Source organism: Mastomys coucha, unplaced genomic scaffold, assembly GCF_008632895.1.
Source record: "Mastomys coucha isolate ucsf_1 unplaced genomic scaffold, UCSF_Mcou_1 pScaffold6, whole genome shotgun sequence".
In the NCBI taxonomy this organism is placed as follows: Eukaryota; Metazoa; Chordata; class Mammalia; order Rodentia; family Muridae; genus Mastomys; species Mastomys coucha.
Genome location: NW_022196912.1, coordinates 71,448,264 through 71,464,100, shown reverse-complemented (window position 1 = coordinate 71,464,100; position 15,837 = coordinate 71,448,264). Strand labels below are relative to the sequence as shown.

Genomic DNA, 15,837 nt, shown 5'->3' with positions numbered 1-15,837 from the left:
GGGGGGGAGGGAACACTTACCCCCTAACCCTGACTTCCCTGACTTCTATACCTAGAACCCACATGGCAGAAGGAGAGAACTATCTCCTGAAAATTGTTTTCTGACCTCCACACACTTGCCACAGCATGAGTGGACACACATGTATAGACAACCAAATATATAATTTCTTTTTTAAAGAAAACATGGTTCACTCTAACACTCTCTGCTTTCTGCCAGTCTTATATAGCACTCAGAATACTTGGCATGTACATCTCAGGAAATGATATAGTGCATGAATGATGTAGATGTTAAAGACCCCCTCTGTACACTGTGCTCCAAGGGGTTTAATGACTCATCCATGGTCAGACAACTTGAGCAGGTGCTAAATTTGCCCCCTCAGGAGCTCAGGTGCTTCTGTACGGCAGTGCAGAAGGGCAGCATCAAGACATTTTTCTCTCCTTGTAAAAGAGAAAGACTAGGGATGGAGAATTATTTAAACACAGCTCAGCAGTTCTGTGGTCCCAGCATTGTTTCTCCTGCAGAAACACCCTGTTGATTTTTAAATCCCTTTAAAACCCCTGGCACCTGTATGGCTCAGATCCAAAACGTATTACCTAATCCCTTGCTCTTGCTTTTTATATTTAACCTCACAGGCACTTCAGTGAGTGTGACCCCTGGTTTAGTTGAGAATTTAGGGCCCTACGGAAATTTTTCTTCTCCCATGGAAGCTAGAATCATATAGAGCTCAGACCTCAATGTAAGAATGTATTCTTTCTCATCTCTCTGCCATTTTCTTAACCAAGTATGTATATGTACAAACATATGCACTTTAGTTCTGCTAAAGGAAAAAGAAAAAGAAAAAGAAAAGAAAAAGAAAAAGAAAAAGGTGTAGTCACAAGACCCTGTGGCTCCAGGGTGACAATGACTCTGAAATATGGATGAAGAGTCAGAGGAAAGTGGAGTGGAGTGGCTGTCAGAGTTAGCCACTCATAGTATCAGATACAGCATCTTTTCAGGGCAAAATCTAAGGCTGCAAACATAATGAGAACTTCCCAGCAAATTCATTATAACAAAGAGTAATGCAAGTTCTCTGGCCACAAAAATAGACCCAAGGAAAGTGACTCCCACGTAAGACCTAATTAAATCCTTTGATGTTGGAAAGCAGGGCAAGGAGGATTGGAAAATCAAGTCCCACCACTCACAGGAAAAAAAAAAAAAGAGTTTCCTTCTCCTCCTCCTCCTCCTCTTTCTGGTTCTTCTTCCTCCTGCCCCCCCCCATTCCTTCCTGATCCTTTTCTCCTCTTCCTCCTCTTTCTGGTTCTTCTTCCTCCTGTCCCCCCCTCTCCTCCCTCCATTCCTTCCTGACCCTTTTCTCCTTTTCTTCCCTTCCATGAAGGGAGAGTAAGGTTCAGGAACAATGGATTGTAAATTCTTGAGCCAATTAGCCCAGTGACTTACTACTGTTTCTAATGCACAGAATGTCACAGGCTGTTTTGCAGCCGCCCCAAGTCGGTTTGTTAATAACAGGAAGCTAGCACTTCTCAGTACAGTGGATCAAGCTACACGTGAAAATAAATGCAAAAAATCTGGAGGGGAATAGCAGCAGACCAGGAGTAGCCTTGATTTAATTTAACATTTGGGGTCCACACACACGAGCGTTTTAGTAGGCTTCATGGTGGAAGTTGCTGTCATTTGTAAAATATTCTGGCCAATTAGCTAATAGTGTGCTTGGATTTCTCCTGTTTTGATACAGTAATACTAAGTACATTGTGAAGCCCAATTATACAAATCATCCCCATATGCCATACCAGTCTTTCTTTATGAACTGTGTTTATAAATCCTGTGTGAGGAAATGTGTACTTCAGCAATTTAGACCATGTGTAAAAACATAGCCAATGGGATTGTCAAGAAAACAAGTTCCAGCCTAGGAAATCCTAATGTGCTCGGCTGGAATAACAGGAGGGTGCCGGGCGAGCGATGGGGCGGGGAGGGCTAGGGGGCGATGGGGCGGCGGGCGATGCTCTCTCTGCTCACATACTTCTCGCTTTACTGTGTTTAACCAATTTAGGAGCTTCCACTTCCCCTTCTGTTGTTTTATTCCTTTCTTTTAGGATCCAACCTTGGAGTTTTTCAGAAAATTTGGGATTGGTTTTGTCTCAGGGACAGTGGGCTCAGTCTTTAACATCCCCTTTGATGTTGCGAAGAGTAGGATCCAAGGGCCCCAGCCAGTTCCTGGAGAGATCAAGTACCGAAGCTGCTTCAAAACAATGGAGATGGTCTACCGGGAAGAAGGGTAACAGATCCTTGCTTTAATAAGTATGCTAGGGTCAAGGATTGCTTTTGTCTGTTTTGATGAGAGCCAATAAGCCTCCAGAGGCTGGGCTTACGTCTAAGGAAGTCTGTGTATAAATGGCAAGCTTTGCAAGGCCATACAATAAGGAGACATTGGCAGTGTCCTTCGACCAGCCCAGCGTGGTCATGCAGAGAGGCACGAGTGTATAATAGGCTGAGTATTTGCCTGAGAATGCTCGAATAAATTCTCTAGCACGTTTAGCACGATGTTATTACATATGCTCTTTTGGCACACAGGCAGAATACTTGTCTTCCAACTAAAAATCTAATCAAAATATCTGGATTCTTAAACTTTTAAGTATTTGCCTTTTTCTGATCTTTTTCTGATCTTTTTTTTTCCTAAGTTTTAGTTTCTGCCTCTTCTCTCTCTCCCTTTCCCACCAATATTCTCCAGTAAACAAGTGATACTTTATTATTTTGATCTAAACTGCATCATGTTTCCTAATGTGAAGACTGTGCTTGTGGTCTTCTAAATTCAATTACAAAAGTCATTTTGCCCATATACACAGCTGTCTTGAAAGCAAGAACCATCTCACTGATGAAAGTCAAGTTTCTGATTGGACAAGACCAACACAGCCTGTAATAAAGAGCTGATTAACTCTTTCCCTTCATCCAATTTGGCCCAGTAAATACTGAGCCAGATACCATCAGTTTGGGGGTGGGTGTAATTTCACATTTGGCGAATGGTGAGAGCTACTACCTATTTCCAGAATACAAAAATGCTGCCCCTTTTCTGTTACAGGATTTTAGCCTTATACAAAGGCCTGCTCCCTAAGGTGATGAGACTTGGACCAGGTAACGATGACCTCACTATTTACGTCCTCCCTCTTTTATTGTCCTGGTGTCTCTCCTGTTACCAGCATAGATCTGAAACACCATACAAGTTTACCACACAGGGAGGGAATGAAAAGTTGAAGATATAAAGTCACCTGTTCAAGATCCTGAAAGCATCCATCAGAAGCGCTCTACCTTTGTTCATAAATACTATGTATGGCTTTGCTGTAAGTTAATGAGAGCTAGCGCCAAGCTTAAGTCCACACATACTGAAGCCTGAGTAAACTCCAAAGTATACACAATAGCTTCTGGCTGAGTGGAGGATTTCAGAAAAACCAGTTGGTAAAAGTCTCTCTTGGGCTCCAGCCTCAGTCTCGCTCTCTGCCTCCCCTTCATTTCCAACAGATAAAAGGAAGAGAAATTGCTTCCCAGAGCATGAACAGAAATTGCTTCCCTGAGCTTCATTCCCAGTCACTTCTGTGGAGTGAAGCTGTTTGAGGCCACTCACTTATCCCAGCCTCCCTCAGTTTGGTAATGGAGAATCCTGGCTTGGGGGCCCTATCTAAGGATAGGAAACAGAGGTGGGAAAAAAAAAAAAAAAAAAAAAAAAAGCCTGTCACCCTCCACAAGGAGAGGCAGCTGCCTCTATGTAAATAGATAAGAAAATAGCTGCAGGAGACTCAACCGCCTGGGCAAATAGCCCCGGATTACAAGCCACCCTATGATTAAGTATGAGCATATGTTCTAGACCACACACACATTTTTTTTTTTTTAAGCCAGATCGTGTACCCGTCCTTAGATATCCTGGTAGTCTTCTCTGGAACACTCTCTTCTCTCTTTGCCATTCCTCAATTTTAACACCAATGTACTCCCATACTCACGCATAGATGTTTACACTCGCATCTAAATCTGGAAAACTGGTCTGTGTGCCCACCTTAGCTAAGGGAGGACTTGAGACGAAGCTGGAGAACAGTTCACACTTTTGTGTATTCAAAAATCATCCCACCCGTCTCCATCTCTTACCCCAACCTCTGTGAGCTTTTAAACATGGATTTTTCTTCACATGTGAGATCTAAACCTGCCTCCGGTTAATCATCGGCCCACGTGTCAAAACCAACTCAGGAATAAAACAGCATCAGGAATATTGTACTTTTCCTTCAGCCAACAGTCAAGACTTGCTAGTAGGCCTAATGGTAGTGAAGAGCCACAGGACAAAGCCCTAACCCAGCTTTCTCAAAAGAGCAGAGATAAAAACTAACTATGGAGAATGGAGTTAAAATGGTAGTTGATTGGAACCTTGAACCAAAACTCTTAAATAATCTGCCCCCAAGTTCTGTTAGAGGCTTCCAAATGTCTGCTCAAGTTTTTAAATGTTTCTTCTTGAGCTATCCTAAGTCGCCCTGGTGTCATGTGCAACAAAAAGCATTGCTGTATTACTGTCAAGCCTCAACCAGATTATAAAGAGCCTAATACAAGCCCCTGGCCTCTCCTTCATTTTGAATGTCCTAGAAAAGTCCTAGAAAGTAAGTCAGAGGAGAAAGGTAAGACTTTGAGTTAACAACAATCATAGTTAAGGTAGAAAAAAAGAAGATAGTATAAAAGAAAATGGAGGCCAGTGGACTCAGTGGGCAAAGGAGTGTAGGGGGAGGATCTAAAGTAAAATTCAAAAATTAAAGTTAGGATACACAGGGTAGAGGTCACAGGGTAGAGATCAGGGGTAGAAGATACAGGTAACATTCACTAGGCCTTGAGTTTAATCCCCAACACCACAAGGAAGGAAGGAAAGGAAGAAGGAAGGAAGGGAGAGGTGTGGAGAGAGTAGAGGGAGGAAAGAGGAAAAAAAGAAAGGCAGGTGGGGGAAGGGAACGTCTTCATCCTAGACAAACATTTCATCTTGTTGTAAATTCCTTAGCAGCCCTACATGGCCAACAATGAGATGCCACCTGCAAAAGAGTCCAGCCTAATTTCTGCTCTAGATCTCACTAGACTGAAAACTAGTCTGTCTGTCTGTCTGTCTGTCTGTCTGTCTGTCTGTCTGTCTGTCTATCTATCTATCTATCTATCTATCTATCTATCTATCTATCTATCTATCTATCTATCTATCTACCTGTATGTGGCTCTCTGTCTCTGTCTCTCTGTGTGAGTGAATCTGTCTGTTTCTGTCTGTCTGTCTGTCTGTCTCTCTCTCTCTCTGGGGGCTAGGGGGAGTGGGTACGTGTGTGCATGCTTTATATTGTAAGCAGTTAGTAAAAGTAACTTTTATGATCACGTAGACACTAACAACCGTCTGATGGGGCTGCTTCTTGGTTGTTACTTGTTTGTAGTTTTAGAACTCCAAGAGGGCTGTATCAGCTGATGGAAGTTTAATAGAGCATCTTCATGGTTAAAAATGAAAATTACAAGCAGATAATTATCTTTGGTTTATGGTTATATAAACATGTGCAGCCAGTAGATTTTTTTTTTAATCTTATGGCAGTGTGTGCAAAGTAGCTAAGATCCAAATCAAGTTCTTTTTCTTTCCAAGAGAAGTCAACCTTCCATTCCTATAGCCAAGCCTGTTCTCAGTCATGCTTGGAGTATTTGTCCACATTTAGGTTTGTAACTTTTTTTCCCTCACACAGTTAGGCCATTCTAAATTACGACACACATCCTATTTGCTCTATCAGGTAGAACACAGCGAGAGCATGGCAGATGGCTTGCCCCATGTGCATGCATCCTATATCCTCTGTGCTTATTCTCCGGAATCATATTTCTTTTTACGTTTACAGCCAGCCACTGCACAAGCAGGTATATAACATTCTCATCTATGACAAAGGGAGGTCCCATGCCACCCAACTCTACTTCCAAATTCTGAAGTTCAAATCTGTATATTTGAGGCAGATATGTGGAATAATCTTAGCTCCCAACTTCCTTTTACAAAACAGAGTTTTAAAATATTCAGAAATCAATTTTCAAACATCACAATCCAGTTTAAAAGCCAGACTCATCTGTCAAATCATGATCTTGGAGAATTCTTTCTTGAATACACCCAAAAACGATGCCAGTTATGTCTGGAAAAGAGAAATCTCTTGCCTAGATGTGAGGAATCTGAAAATTTTTGTTTGCAGAAAAGTCCCATGCCTTTATATGACTAAATATGTCTTTATTTATTTACTTTTTTTAAAATTGAAAGTTCCTGAAAAAGAATCTGATGAGAAATTATAAAAGTTGCAAAAACTCAGAGGGAAAAATGTATTTGGAGACTCAAGATGGTCTTGATTTTGCTGTGAGAATTTTCCATAATCATTTTCTATCTGTATATCAGAGCCACTGATGATTCCAGAAGTCCCCAGCCTCCCCAATAAGGCCCCCTGAGACTTGGTGGTGCGGGGTTGGGGGTGGGAAGAGCAGTGGCCACAGCCCTTCCCAGGACTGCGATGAGATGTAGCTCTCCTCTGTTCCAGGTGGTGGGGTGATGTTGCTGGTGTATGAACACACCTATGCATGGCTGCAGGAAAAGTGGTGATGGATTGAGAAGCGCTTTCCTCTTGGCATAACAGATCTGCAGCCCCAGGAAGAGAAGACAAGCAAGACACACCCATGAAGAGGGGAAGAGAGCCTGCCCAGGAGCAAAGCCTGTTTCGATGTTTTATAAATTTTTAGACAAATTGACATGATAGTTTGGGCCATATACATAACACTGTGGGAAGGAAAGTAACATGAAGCAGTGGGGTTTGTGAGTTAGGGATCAATAGGGCAGAGACCAGACACAGTTCATAAAAAGCTATACAGAGTGTCTAGCTCATGCTATTTCACCATGAAAACTCATTTGATAATTCCTCTGAAAAGGTCCATAAATCCATAAATTCTTGAAAATAAATTGTTCTGCAGCTAGTTTTCTGAGAATTATTCAAAGAAAGACTGAGATATAAGTCAAAATTTAAACACATTTCATAAGGAATTACTTTTCCATAAATTATATTTTAAAAAGAAGTAAGAAAAAAATTTAAATACACCAAAACAGCTTTTAAGAATGTTTAATTTTGTGAGTGCTGAGTAAAAATGTGAGTCTATTGATTTTCTTTAGTAATTAATATACCCTCAGGCTCTATTTCCCTAAATGTATTTTATATTTCACATGATGACTTACGTGGATATTTTAAAATCATGCTATTTGAAGACTTTTATTAAAAATAGAGTACATGATATTATATTAAACTTCTTTCTTTTACATAGTTCATTTTGAAAACAAGATTTGTTACTAATTTTTTTGGGGGGGGTTAGGTCACAAATTGAGTGTACTCTTCGGGCCCTTCTCTGTTAGGTCACAAATTGAATGGACTCTTCGGGCCCTTCTCTGTTGTTCAAACATGCCTCCAAACACCCATCCTTAAAGAGGATGCAGGGAATAAAACTATCTCCATATTCCTACTGTTAAGTCACATTGTGGAGTATAAGACTATTTAGAATATTAAAATGTCTACATTAAGTGGCAAATGTCTCAAAAGTGAAAATACATTCTTGAGCATTTCCAAGCACTCATGTACTAATATGTATTCTGAAAACAAAACAAAACAAAAAGGTAGGTTTTTTGGTCTTGATATACCCAAAGCTTATTTTTATGTCTGCACCATGTAGCTATGGTCAAGAAAAAAATCACAACATGTTTTAGATGACACCTGTTCTTAACACCTCCTGTGGGGTATTTCCACTAGAGGCAATCTCACCAAAACATTTTGAAAATAAACAGTGAAGATGACATGGTAATTATTTGTATTTATTAATTTAGAGCATCTGAAGTATAAAAATAAAAGGCTTTTGACATCCTCTATATACATACAGAGCCTTCTGCTGTACATCTTTCCCAACATGATTTTTTTTTCATTTGTACTTCAGCCCAATATTCAATATGTGGGTCATTAAAAACACAGAAAGCCAGGAGCAGGAAGAGTGGGTCTGTGTTGCATGGCTGCTTTCTGTCCTGGAAGGTGATGCACACTAGAGTCCTCTGCAGGAGGCCTAAAGGCACAGAACAGGGCAGAAAAGGAATTCTGAAGGGTGCATGTGCCAACTTAGAAAATGTTCCCCTCTGAGCGTCAGAAGGAGGCTAGCGTTAACAGCAACAGGCTTGCAGATCTAGCAGGCCCTACCTCACTGTGTTTCTGTTCTTGGTTGTTAATGTGGCTTCGAGTCATAAGTGGCTATGAATAACCAACACTGCTTTCCATTGTCTTTTAAAATTGCTCTGTGTGGATTTACCAAAGACCTGGAGAGAGGAGCAAGAATGCAAAAGAAAACTCTGACACCATTAATATTAATTTCTTAAAAATACAAAAACCAGAAAAATATAAATAACAATAAGACCTCTTAACTTAGATTAGGAAAATAGCATTATCAGTTATGTTTCCATACAAGCAATTGCTACTTTGCCACATCCCAAATAGTCGCCTAAAACCCTATTAGATACAGAATAATTCTGTGCTTTAACTCAGATTTTCCTGGATAGCAGACAAGTTTCTGGACAGCATGATTTGAAAGTCCCCACCAAAATATTGGATTGGATCATAATGCCAATTGGTTACAAGTCTGTCTTCTTACCACATGGGGGAATCCCAGTTGTCAATGGGGAGTTTTATAAGATCAAAGGGATTCTATGGCCCTGAGAGTTCATTAGCTCCAGCTCCTTCTGCTCACTCCTCTCCTAAAGATATAATCCTGTCTGCAGCTATGAGTGTTGGTTGCTTTAAAAGAAATGCAGTATGAAGCTCTCTATAAGACATAAGACAATTCTCCAAGCTGTTTGCGAGGGGCGGGGGACCTAGTTCCTTGAATACAACTGCATATCAAACATTCCATACCTGTTTAGCTATTGAGTGGAATTAATACCAAGACACCCTACAGTACATTAATATCTCAATAGATGAATGGTGCCAATGTCCTAAAAGTTAATTTTAACTCTATTTTGCCAAGCAGCAGAAGGAATGCAAACTGTAGGATCTTGCCCAAGAAAATGAACTATTATAAAATAAAACATAAAATCACATGGTCACACACATATGGATGCCCTGTAACTCTATTCATAACATTAAAATAAAAATCAAATTGGTCTAGAAAGGCTTAGCAGCTAATCTCTGTTCCGTAATTCCATAAGTGAATAAAAAAAATTTGTTAAAAATTAAATAACATTTGTATTTCTGATACCAATACCAATTGACCTACACATGAAACATGCTTCAGTACACAATGTAAACGTCACAGCAAGCCTTTGTTACTACATTCATTAGAGAAGAATTCTCCATTTCCTTTTAAGTTACCAGATAAACGTGGGGCTGAGATTGCTGCACACACAGGTAAGCCAACAAAAACAGTACAATTTCATTTCACAGTGGTTTTCCATCGCATAAAGTTCATTTTAAGTGTCTTTGCAAAACAAAGCAAAACAAAACAAAAACAAAAGCAAACAACAACAAAAACCCATTTCACATTAGATGTGTTTCTAGTGACTTCTGTTAGAGCATTGTGGTACAGGTATGTCACAGCCTTTTTGTTGTCCTGTGCTTGACATGTGTGTTGTTTGACTGGGATACAAACTAAAACCTGGCTTATTTTATCTGTGTTTTGAGTCCTCTGCTGTAGAAAAAAAAAAAAGTATCCTTCATGAGATGTTGAAGCCTTTACTGAATACACACAACCTGGGGGCAAGTCCAGGTCCAGGACCCCAAGTGGCCCACCACCAGAGAAAAATACATCACCAGAAAGTCACCTTTGCAAAGAAAGAAAGATAAAAGAGAGGTGTTGGTATTGGTGGAGGGGTATCCCACGGAATGAAGAAATCCACAGTCCATATTTACAATCTCATAGAAATACAAACATTACTGTATTGGGAACCAAGTCAAAACAACAAAAGGAGCAAAATTCCAATATTGCTTGAGTTCTATACATATTTTTCAACAAAATACATCATCTCTTAAAACAAAACAAAAGATCACACAAGTCTGTTATTGATTGGTTTCCTAATGGTGAATTAAAGCTTATTTGGTCACCTTATTGTGATTAGAGGGTATCACATAACTTTTTTTTCTACATCTGTTTTCCTTTATTGATTTTGCAAAATCTCAACAATTGCACGTTTCAAAAGTTCAGGTTGATTTAGAATAAATATACACGTGTGGTTTTACCAAAGACAGGTCTACAAAGTTCCATAAGCCCTTTGAGGGGAATGGGTTTCTTTGCTGTGTTAAAACAGTGTGCGGGCAACACAAATGTCTCATTCCAACTCTAGAGTTGCTTTTGTTTTTAAATCCTAGAGTTATGCCAGATTTCCTGGAAAAAAGGAAGTTACAACAAGAAATATTTAAGTGTCATCAGCACAAAGATTATGAATCCATAAAGCCAGCTCTTGAGGCAGTAAAGTTAGACCACTGGATGGGTGGGGTGTGAAGAGAGGGAGGATGTGCTGAAAGGGGAGACCCAATTGAGGCTGCTGGAGCAGAAGTTCCCATCAGAGTGCAGAGGCCGTGACAGAATGACTACCTTCTCTGGCTGCCTGCATTCCCTTGAAAGCCAGTGATGCGGGAATGTCACAGTTATGGGGAGACAATGGGGTGCTGCCAGCATGTTGCCACCCATGTCCAGCAACATAACCAGAAGGAGCAGCACTGTAGGTCATGTAGGGTGACACTTGGGCTGGTGTAGGGTAAGGAGCCATGCTGGATGCTGATACAAAACTGCTCACAGCTGGGAGACCATTCGGTGCCTGAGAGGAAGAGAGAAGAAACGAAAGACAATCACATTACAGCATTTAACATCTCTCCAGTCCATAGACACCGAAAAGAAATTCTGAGTGAGTTAACAACACTCTGGCTCTACATCTGGACTGTTTTTTTTCAGCCCCCCTAGACTTCCTTTTAACCTTACTTTGACCTAAGGGTATCCTGTCTTGCTCTTTAAACACAGTGCTGAAAAGCAAGACGCTGTTCTTTCCACAGAAGGTTTTTGGAAGCTACAAGCAGCAAAAAATGCATTCTTGCTTTTGTGATTTAAAAATACATGAAGGAGAAGCAGGGTGAGAAAGTGTCAACTGAGATGAAGTACTCGGGAGTCTGCTCAACACTGCACTGCCTCTGCCACCCTTCCGGGCGCTTGCCAGCACTTGGCTCTTTCCTTGGATCTTTGTGACAGACCTGTCTCATGTAGCTTTCAGTTCCAGGAGAGAAGGGCACAAAGTGTGGGTTGATGTGTTCGAAACTCAAAATGGACAAGTCTTCTGTTAAATAAAGCACGGGCCATATTTCAAGATGTCATGTTGAAAATGTCACTTGGACAAGGACACAGAAACTTGGGATTTTTCTAGTAAGGGTTTTTGCTATTGGTTTCCTTGTTGTTTTGGGTTGGAGCTTGTTTTTTAAAGGTTGGTGGATGTTATTTTTTTTTCACAATCAGAACGGAATTTTTTTCCCATAAATATGAATGAATATGTTGAGTTTTTTAATTGGAAATTTTGCATTTGCAAAGTTCAGGGTTCTCTCACTCTCTCTCTTTTTTAAAGCCATATGGACAAATAACTCTCTTTAAAGGAGTTTAATGTGAAATCTTTGTTTGCAAACAAAATGCAGCAGCTCTGGCAGGCAGGCTCGCCTGGAAACCAATGCTTTCTTGGCGTCCAATAAATCATTGTTGGTATCGTTACTATTAACAACACCGAAAACACCCTGATCTCTAATCCCTCTCTGGCATGGATGCTCCCCACCCTTTTTCAAGTGGTTCTTTTTTTTTTTTTTTCTCCCAGTTTCTACTCTGTTTAAAGATAAAGAGTAAACCTTGTTTCCCGGTACTGACTAGACTAACATGTCAACATATTTCCTAAAGAAAAAGTAACATAAATGCCGGAATTGTATTAAATAATGTGATTTAATCCACAGAGCTCAGTAAATCAGGCACATTTTAGATGCTTTGCCCAATTAAGTTACAACATAAGTGATGCTTTTATTTTGTATACTCAGGACTTTGTATACACCAAGTATGCAGCCCATCAATGAACTGTATCTCTTATCACTCCATTTCAGAAATTATTTTTGAATTAAGTCATTTGGTCATTTTTATTTCCACCTCTATGAAAGCATAATGGTGAAGCCTATTTTCTGAGTGCAAAAGGAATGTCTATACACATTTATATACATACACACATGTATATGGTACATTATATATAGATGTACATTAGCCTACTCATAGATTCTGACAAAACCTCACCTTATATTTTTGGTCTATAAGGACACATGTCTTATATTCTTCTGTTTGTCACTGTGTATTCTTTTAAAAATAAAAGATAAAAGAAAAGATCCTTGAGTACCTCCTATGTCCCAGACACCTAGAAATATCCAACAGATTTTATAAAATTATAAGGATTAATAAACAATAGCTCATCCTGGCAGTAGTGGCCCACACCTTTAATCCCGGCACTCAGGAAGCAGAGGCAGGCAGATTTCTGTAAGTTCAAGGCCAGCCTGGTCTACAGAATAAGTTCCAGGACAGCTAAGGCTAAACAGAGAAGCCCTGTCTCCAAACACACATGCACATGCACACACACACACACACACACACAGAGAGAGAGAGAGAGAGAGAGAGAGAGAGAGAGAACAAACAATATCTCATTTTAAACTGTTCAGTTTATTACAATTACAAGATAATATATCAGAATATAATGTAATGTTCAATTGGAATTTAAATGTTTTTGTTTGGGTTTTTGTTAGTTAGGGCTATTCTGGTACTCACTATGTAGACCAGGTTGGCCTCAAACCTTAGAGATCTTCCCGCCTCTGCCTCTGCCTCTGCCTCTGCCTCCTCTGCCTCTGCCTCTGCCTCTGCCTCTGCCTCTGCCTCTGCCTTGCCTCTGACTCTGCCTGTCTCTGCCTCTGCCTCTGCCTCTCTGCCTCTCTGCCTCTGCCTCTGCCTCTGCCTCTAACTGACTCTCTGCCTCTGTCTCCCAAGTACTGGAGTTAAAAGCATATGCACTGTTATGCCCATCTTATGTTTTTGTTCTTAAGCAGGGTCTCACTATGTACCCAGATTGGACTCTAAATCATGCCCTGTAACCCTCGAACCAAAGATCACAGGTATACACTATTATACCAAGATGGCATTAAAATGTATTTTCCACTCTCTGCAAATGATGTCCTTTTAGGTAAAGCTTAAAACAATTAAAATGAAATGACATTATATCATTGTTCAATAAAACTGAAATTCTTTCTTCCTTTCAAGGTGAGTTAGAAAGTCGATAGCCATGTATGTAAAGTTCGTCCTTCCTGTCTGATGCTATTGGGTCTTCTCTAGTCTACCGTGGTGCTTTTCCTAGACAGTCAAAAGGAGGTGAAAGTTATCTCCAAACTACAGCATTATTAAGCAATTCTTTCCTCTCCTAGAACTCAAATCTCTTTATTAGATCTTTTTATTTTTCAGAGGAAAAAAATTTGTATCCCCTTTTTAAGATTAACTAATTATGTCTCAAAGGAACTTACTGAGTTCTTGGGGAATGAAAATCTAGGTGGCCATCAAATTACAAAGGCAGGTGGGGTGTAGTATAGCATTACATAATTATTGATCTAATTGCATTTATTCATTACTATATTATTTTATTTCCTCAAAAATGTATTAAAATTAGTTTAAAATGTAATCATCCAAGTAGAATTATGGAAAGGTATCCATATCTGTGTTTGGCCCCTGTCTAACATTGATTAATATTTAATACTACTAGTACCAGTGTGCACCCAGATAAACAAAATAAGAATATTAAGGCCTGGTAGTACAGCTCAATAGCTATAGCCTAGTATGTGTATAGTCCCAGGTTCAATTTCCCACACAGGAGGAAAATATTAAAATTAGTTTTTAAATAATAGAAAACTTGACTCTACATTTGGTGCCTAATGCCAAAAGATTTAATATGCATGGCATATTAATGATCTATCTAGCAGAAAATATCTGCTATTGAATTCTCTTTTCTATCACTGCTGTTTTATTGGTGGGGTGCAGGGGACATAATTTACTACTTACACCCTCGTTCATGATGCGCCATAAGCTATTCTGTTGTTCTGCCTGCAGTCTGCTTACATGGGCCCACGTATGTGTGCCTACTTTCACATTTGCTCCATAACTTGATTCATTTATCAAATGTAACAATATCCTATGAATTTTTTAATATCTACCTAAGTTCTCATACCTAAAATACTAAAGTTAACTTTATGTTATTATGTGTAGTAATAGTGAATAGATCACGGTTCTCAAAATACCGCCATATTTACTGGTTGTCAGGTTAGTATTTTAGTTCCCTCTGTCTGAGAAAGTCTGAGGAAGACTCAGGAGAGAGCATCAAGTTCAGAGAGGCAGCTTCATCTCGTGAAGTGTGTGTATGGGGGGGAGCATGGGGGGCGCAAGAGGGGGCACACGGTGGCCGCTTAAAGGAAGAGAAAGGATACAAAACCCTCGACCTAAGGAGAGTAAATCATGTCTAACTTGACTGGGACAAGGGGGGTGTCTTAAAGTCTCATTCTGCTGTTGGGTGTTCAAATTTCAAAATCTGGGGGAAGAAGCTGGGGGAATAAGCAGGCAAACACAAATGTGCTTTAAAACGCCCCTGCCCCTCAGCCACCTTTACTGTCCATTTACTCCAGTGTCTCAATAAATACCAATTTTCTCACTATTAATTTTGAAACATGACATTAGCAAAAGTAATAAATCTCTACTGGGTAAAGATATTGTTCTTTATAAAGAAATCCCCGAAAGGGTAAAATTTTCCACAGCGAAGGAAAACAAGCACAGGTAGCCTTGGTGTTTGTTTATGTTTTCCTGTGAAGGAGGAAACTTAAACGTGAACTCCCCAAATCTGTTCAATGTTTTCAGTGAAGGGCATGTAATTAATCTAAAAAGCTAGTTAGGTTCCCAAATGTACACCATAAATATAGTAGGAGCAAACATGTTAAATTACACTATTTAATTGGATTGTAAATATGATTTATAAATCAACCAACGAACAGAATCCCCAGGGAAAAGTAAACAAATTTTACACATGAAACCCTGCAATAGGAATGCAATAGAAATCTCATTTTTGAAAATGACTTTGCCTAAATATTTCATAAATAAGACTTCAACCCATCGACCCCTTTTCACATAGACCTTCCAAGAAAGCAGTAAGAATTCTTTTCTCTGAAAGAAGTCTGTAATTCCCTCCTTAAAGCCAGCAACCCTCCACTTCATTTTGGAAATGAGATTTACTAATACTAAGTGGAACAGATACATTATGAGCACCAGAGAAAGTAAATTTTCTATATGTTGAGTTGTCTCAGGAAAAGACAGGTTTTATCTCATGAACACTAGAAGAAATCTAGGAAAAGACCGATGGTGTAATATATAGCTCATGTTAAGTGATCACATGGCTGGACTGGCAGACTGTGGAGGACAGAGACCTGCCTCAGTCACCCTGTAGACTCACAAAATGGGACACACAAGAGGCATTTCATAAATGACTTACTGAAGACTTGTGAATGCAAAAGATATGATTCTCTTGTTTTAAGAATGAAATAAAGAGTTTACCACCACCACCCTATCACAGGACAAGCATTTACTTTAAGCAAGCTAAATGAATAAAGCTATTGGCAAAAGTAAATAAGAGTTCCAACCAGCCCTTCACTATTTGATTTATGCTTGTTCTATGTATTCCTCCAACTCTAAGATGGAAATACGTTAGTATCCAAACACTTGTGA

At 39.6% G+C, this 15,837-nt stretch overlaps 2 protein-coding genes across 3 annotated transcripts in view; one reads left to right on the top strand and one right to left on the bottom strand.

Annotated features, from left to right (window-relative positions):
* The window catches only part of Slc25a21 (solute carrier family 25 member 21), a 465,218-nt gene extending 457,372 nt beyond the window's left edge, over positions 1-7,846 (top strand). Inside the window, exons 8-10 of the mRNA XM_031357304.1 lie at positions 2,091-2,272; positions 3,074-3,126; positions 6,549-7,846. Of these exons, the coding sequence (XP_031213164.1) occupies positions 2,091-2,272; positions 3,074-3,126; positions 6,549-6,610 (297 nt within the window). The 3' untranslated portion in view covers positions 6,611-7,846. The remainder of the gene's footprint in view (positions 1-2,090; positions 2,273-3,073; positions 3,127-6,548) is intronic.
* A 1,410-nt stretch (positions 7,847-9,256) lies between these two features.
* Pax9 (paired box 9) overlaps positions 9,257-15,837 on the bottom strand; it is a 15,550-nt gene continuing 8,969 nt past the window's right edge. The window contains exon 4 of one of the 2 annotated variants that reach the window (XM_031357302.1): positions 9,257-10,840. In XM_031357302.1, coding sequence (XP_031213162.1) covers positions 10,586-10,840 — 255 coding nt within the window. In that variant the 3' untranslated portion in view covers positions 9,257-10,585. The remainder of the gene's footprint in view (positions 10,841-15,837) is intronic. The other variant, XM_031357303.1, reaches the window with a different exon arrangement.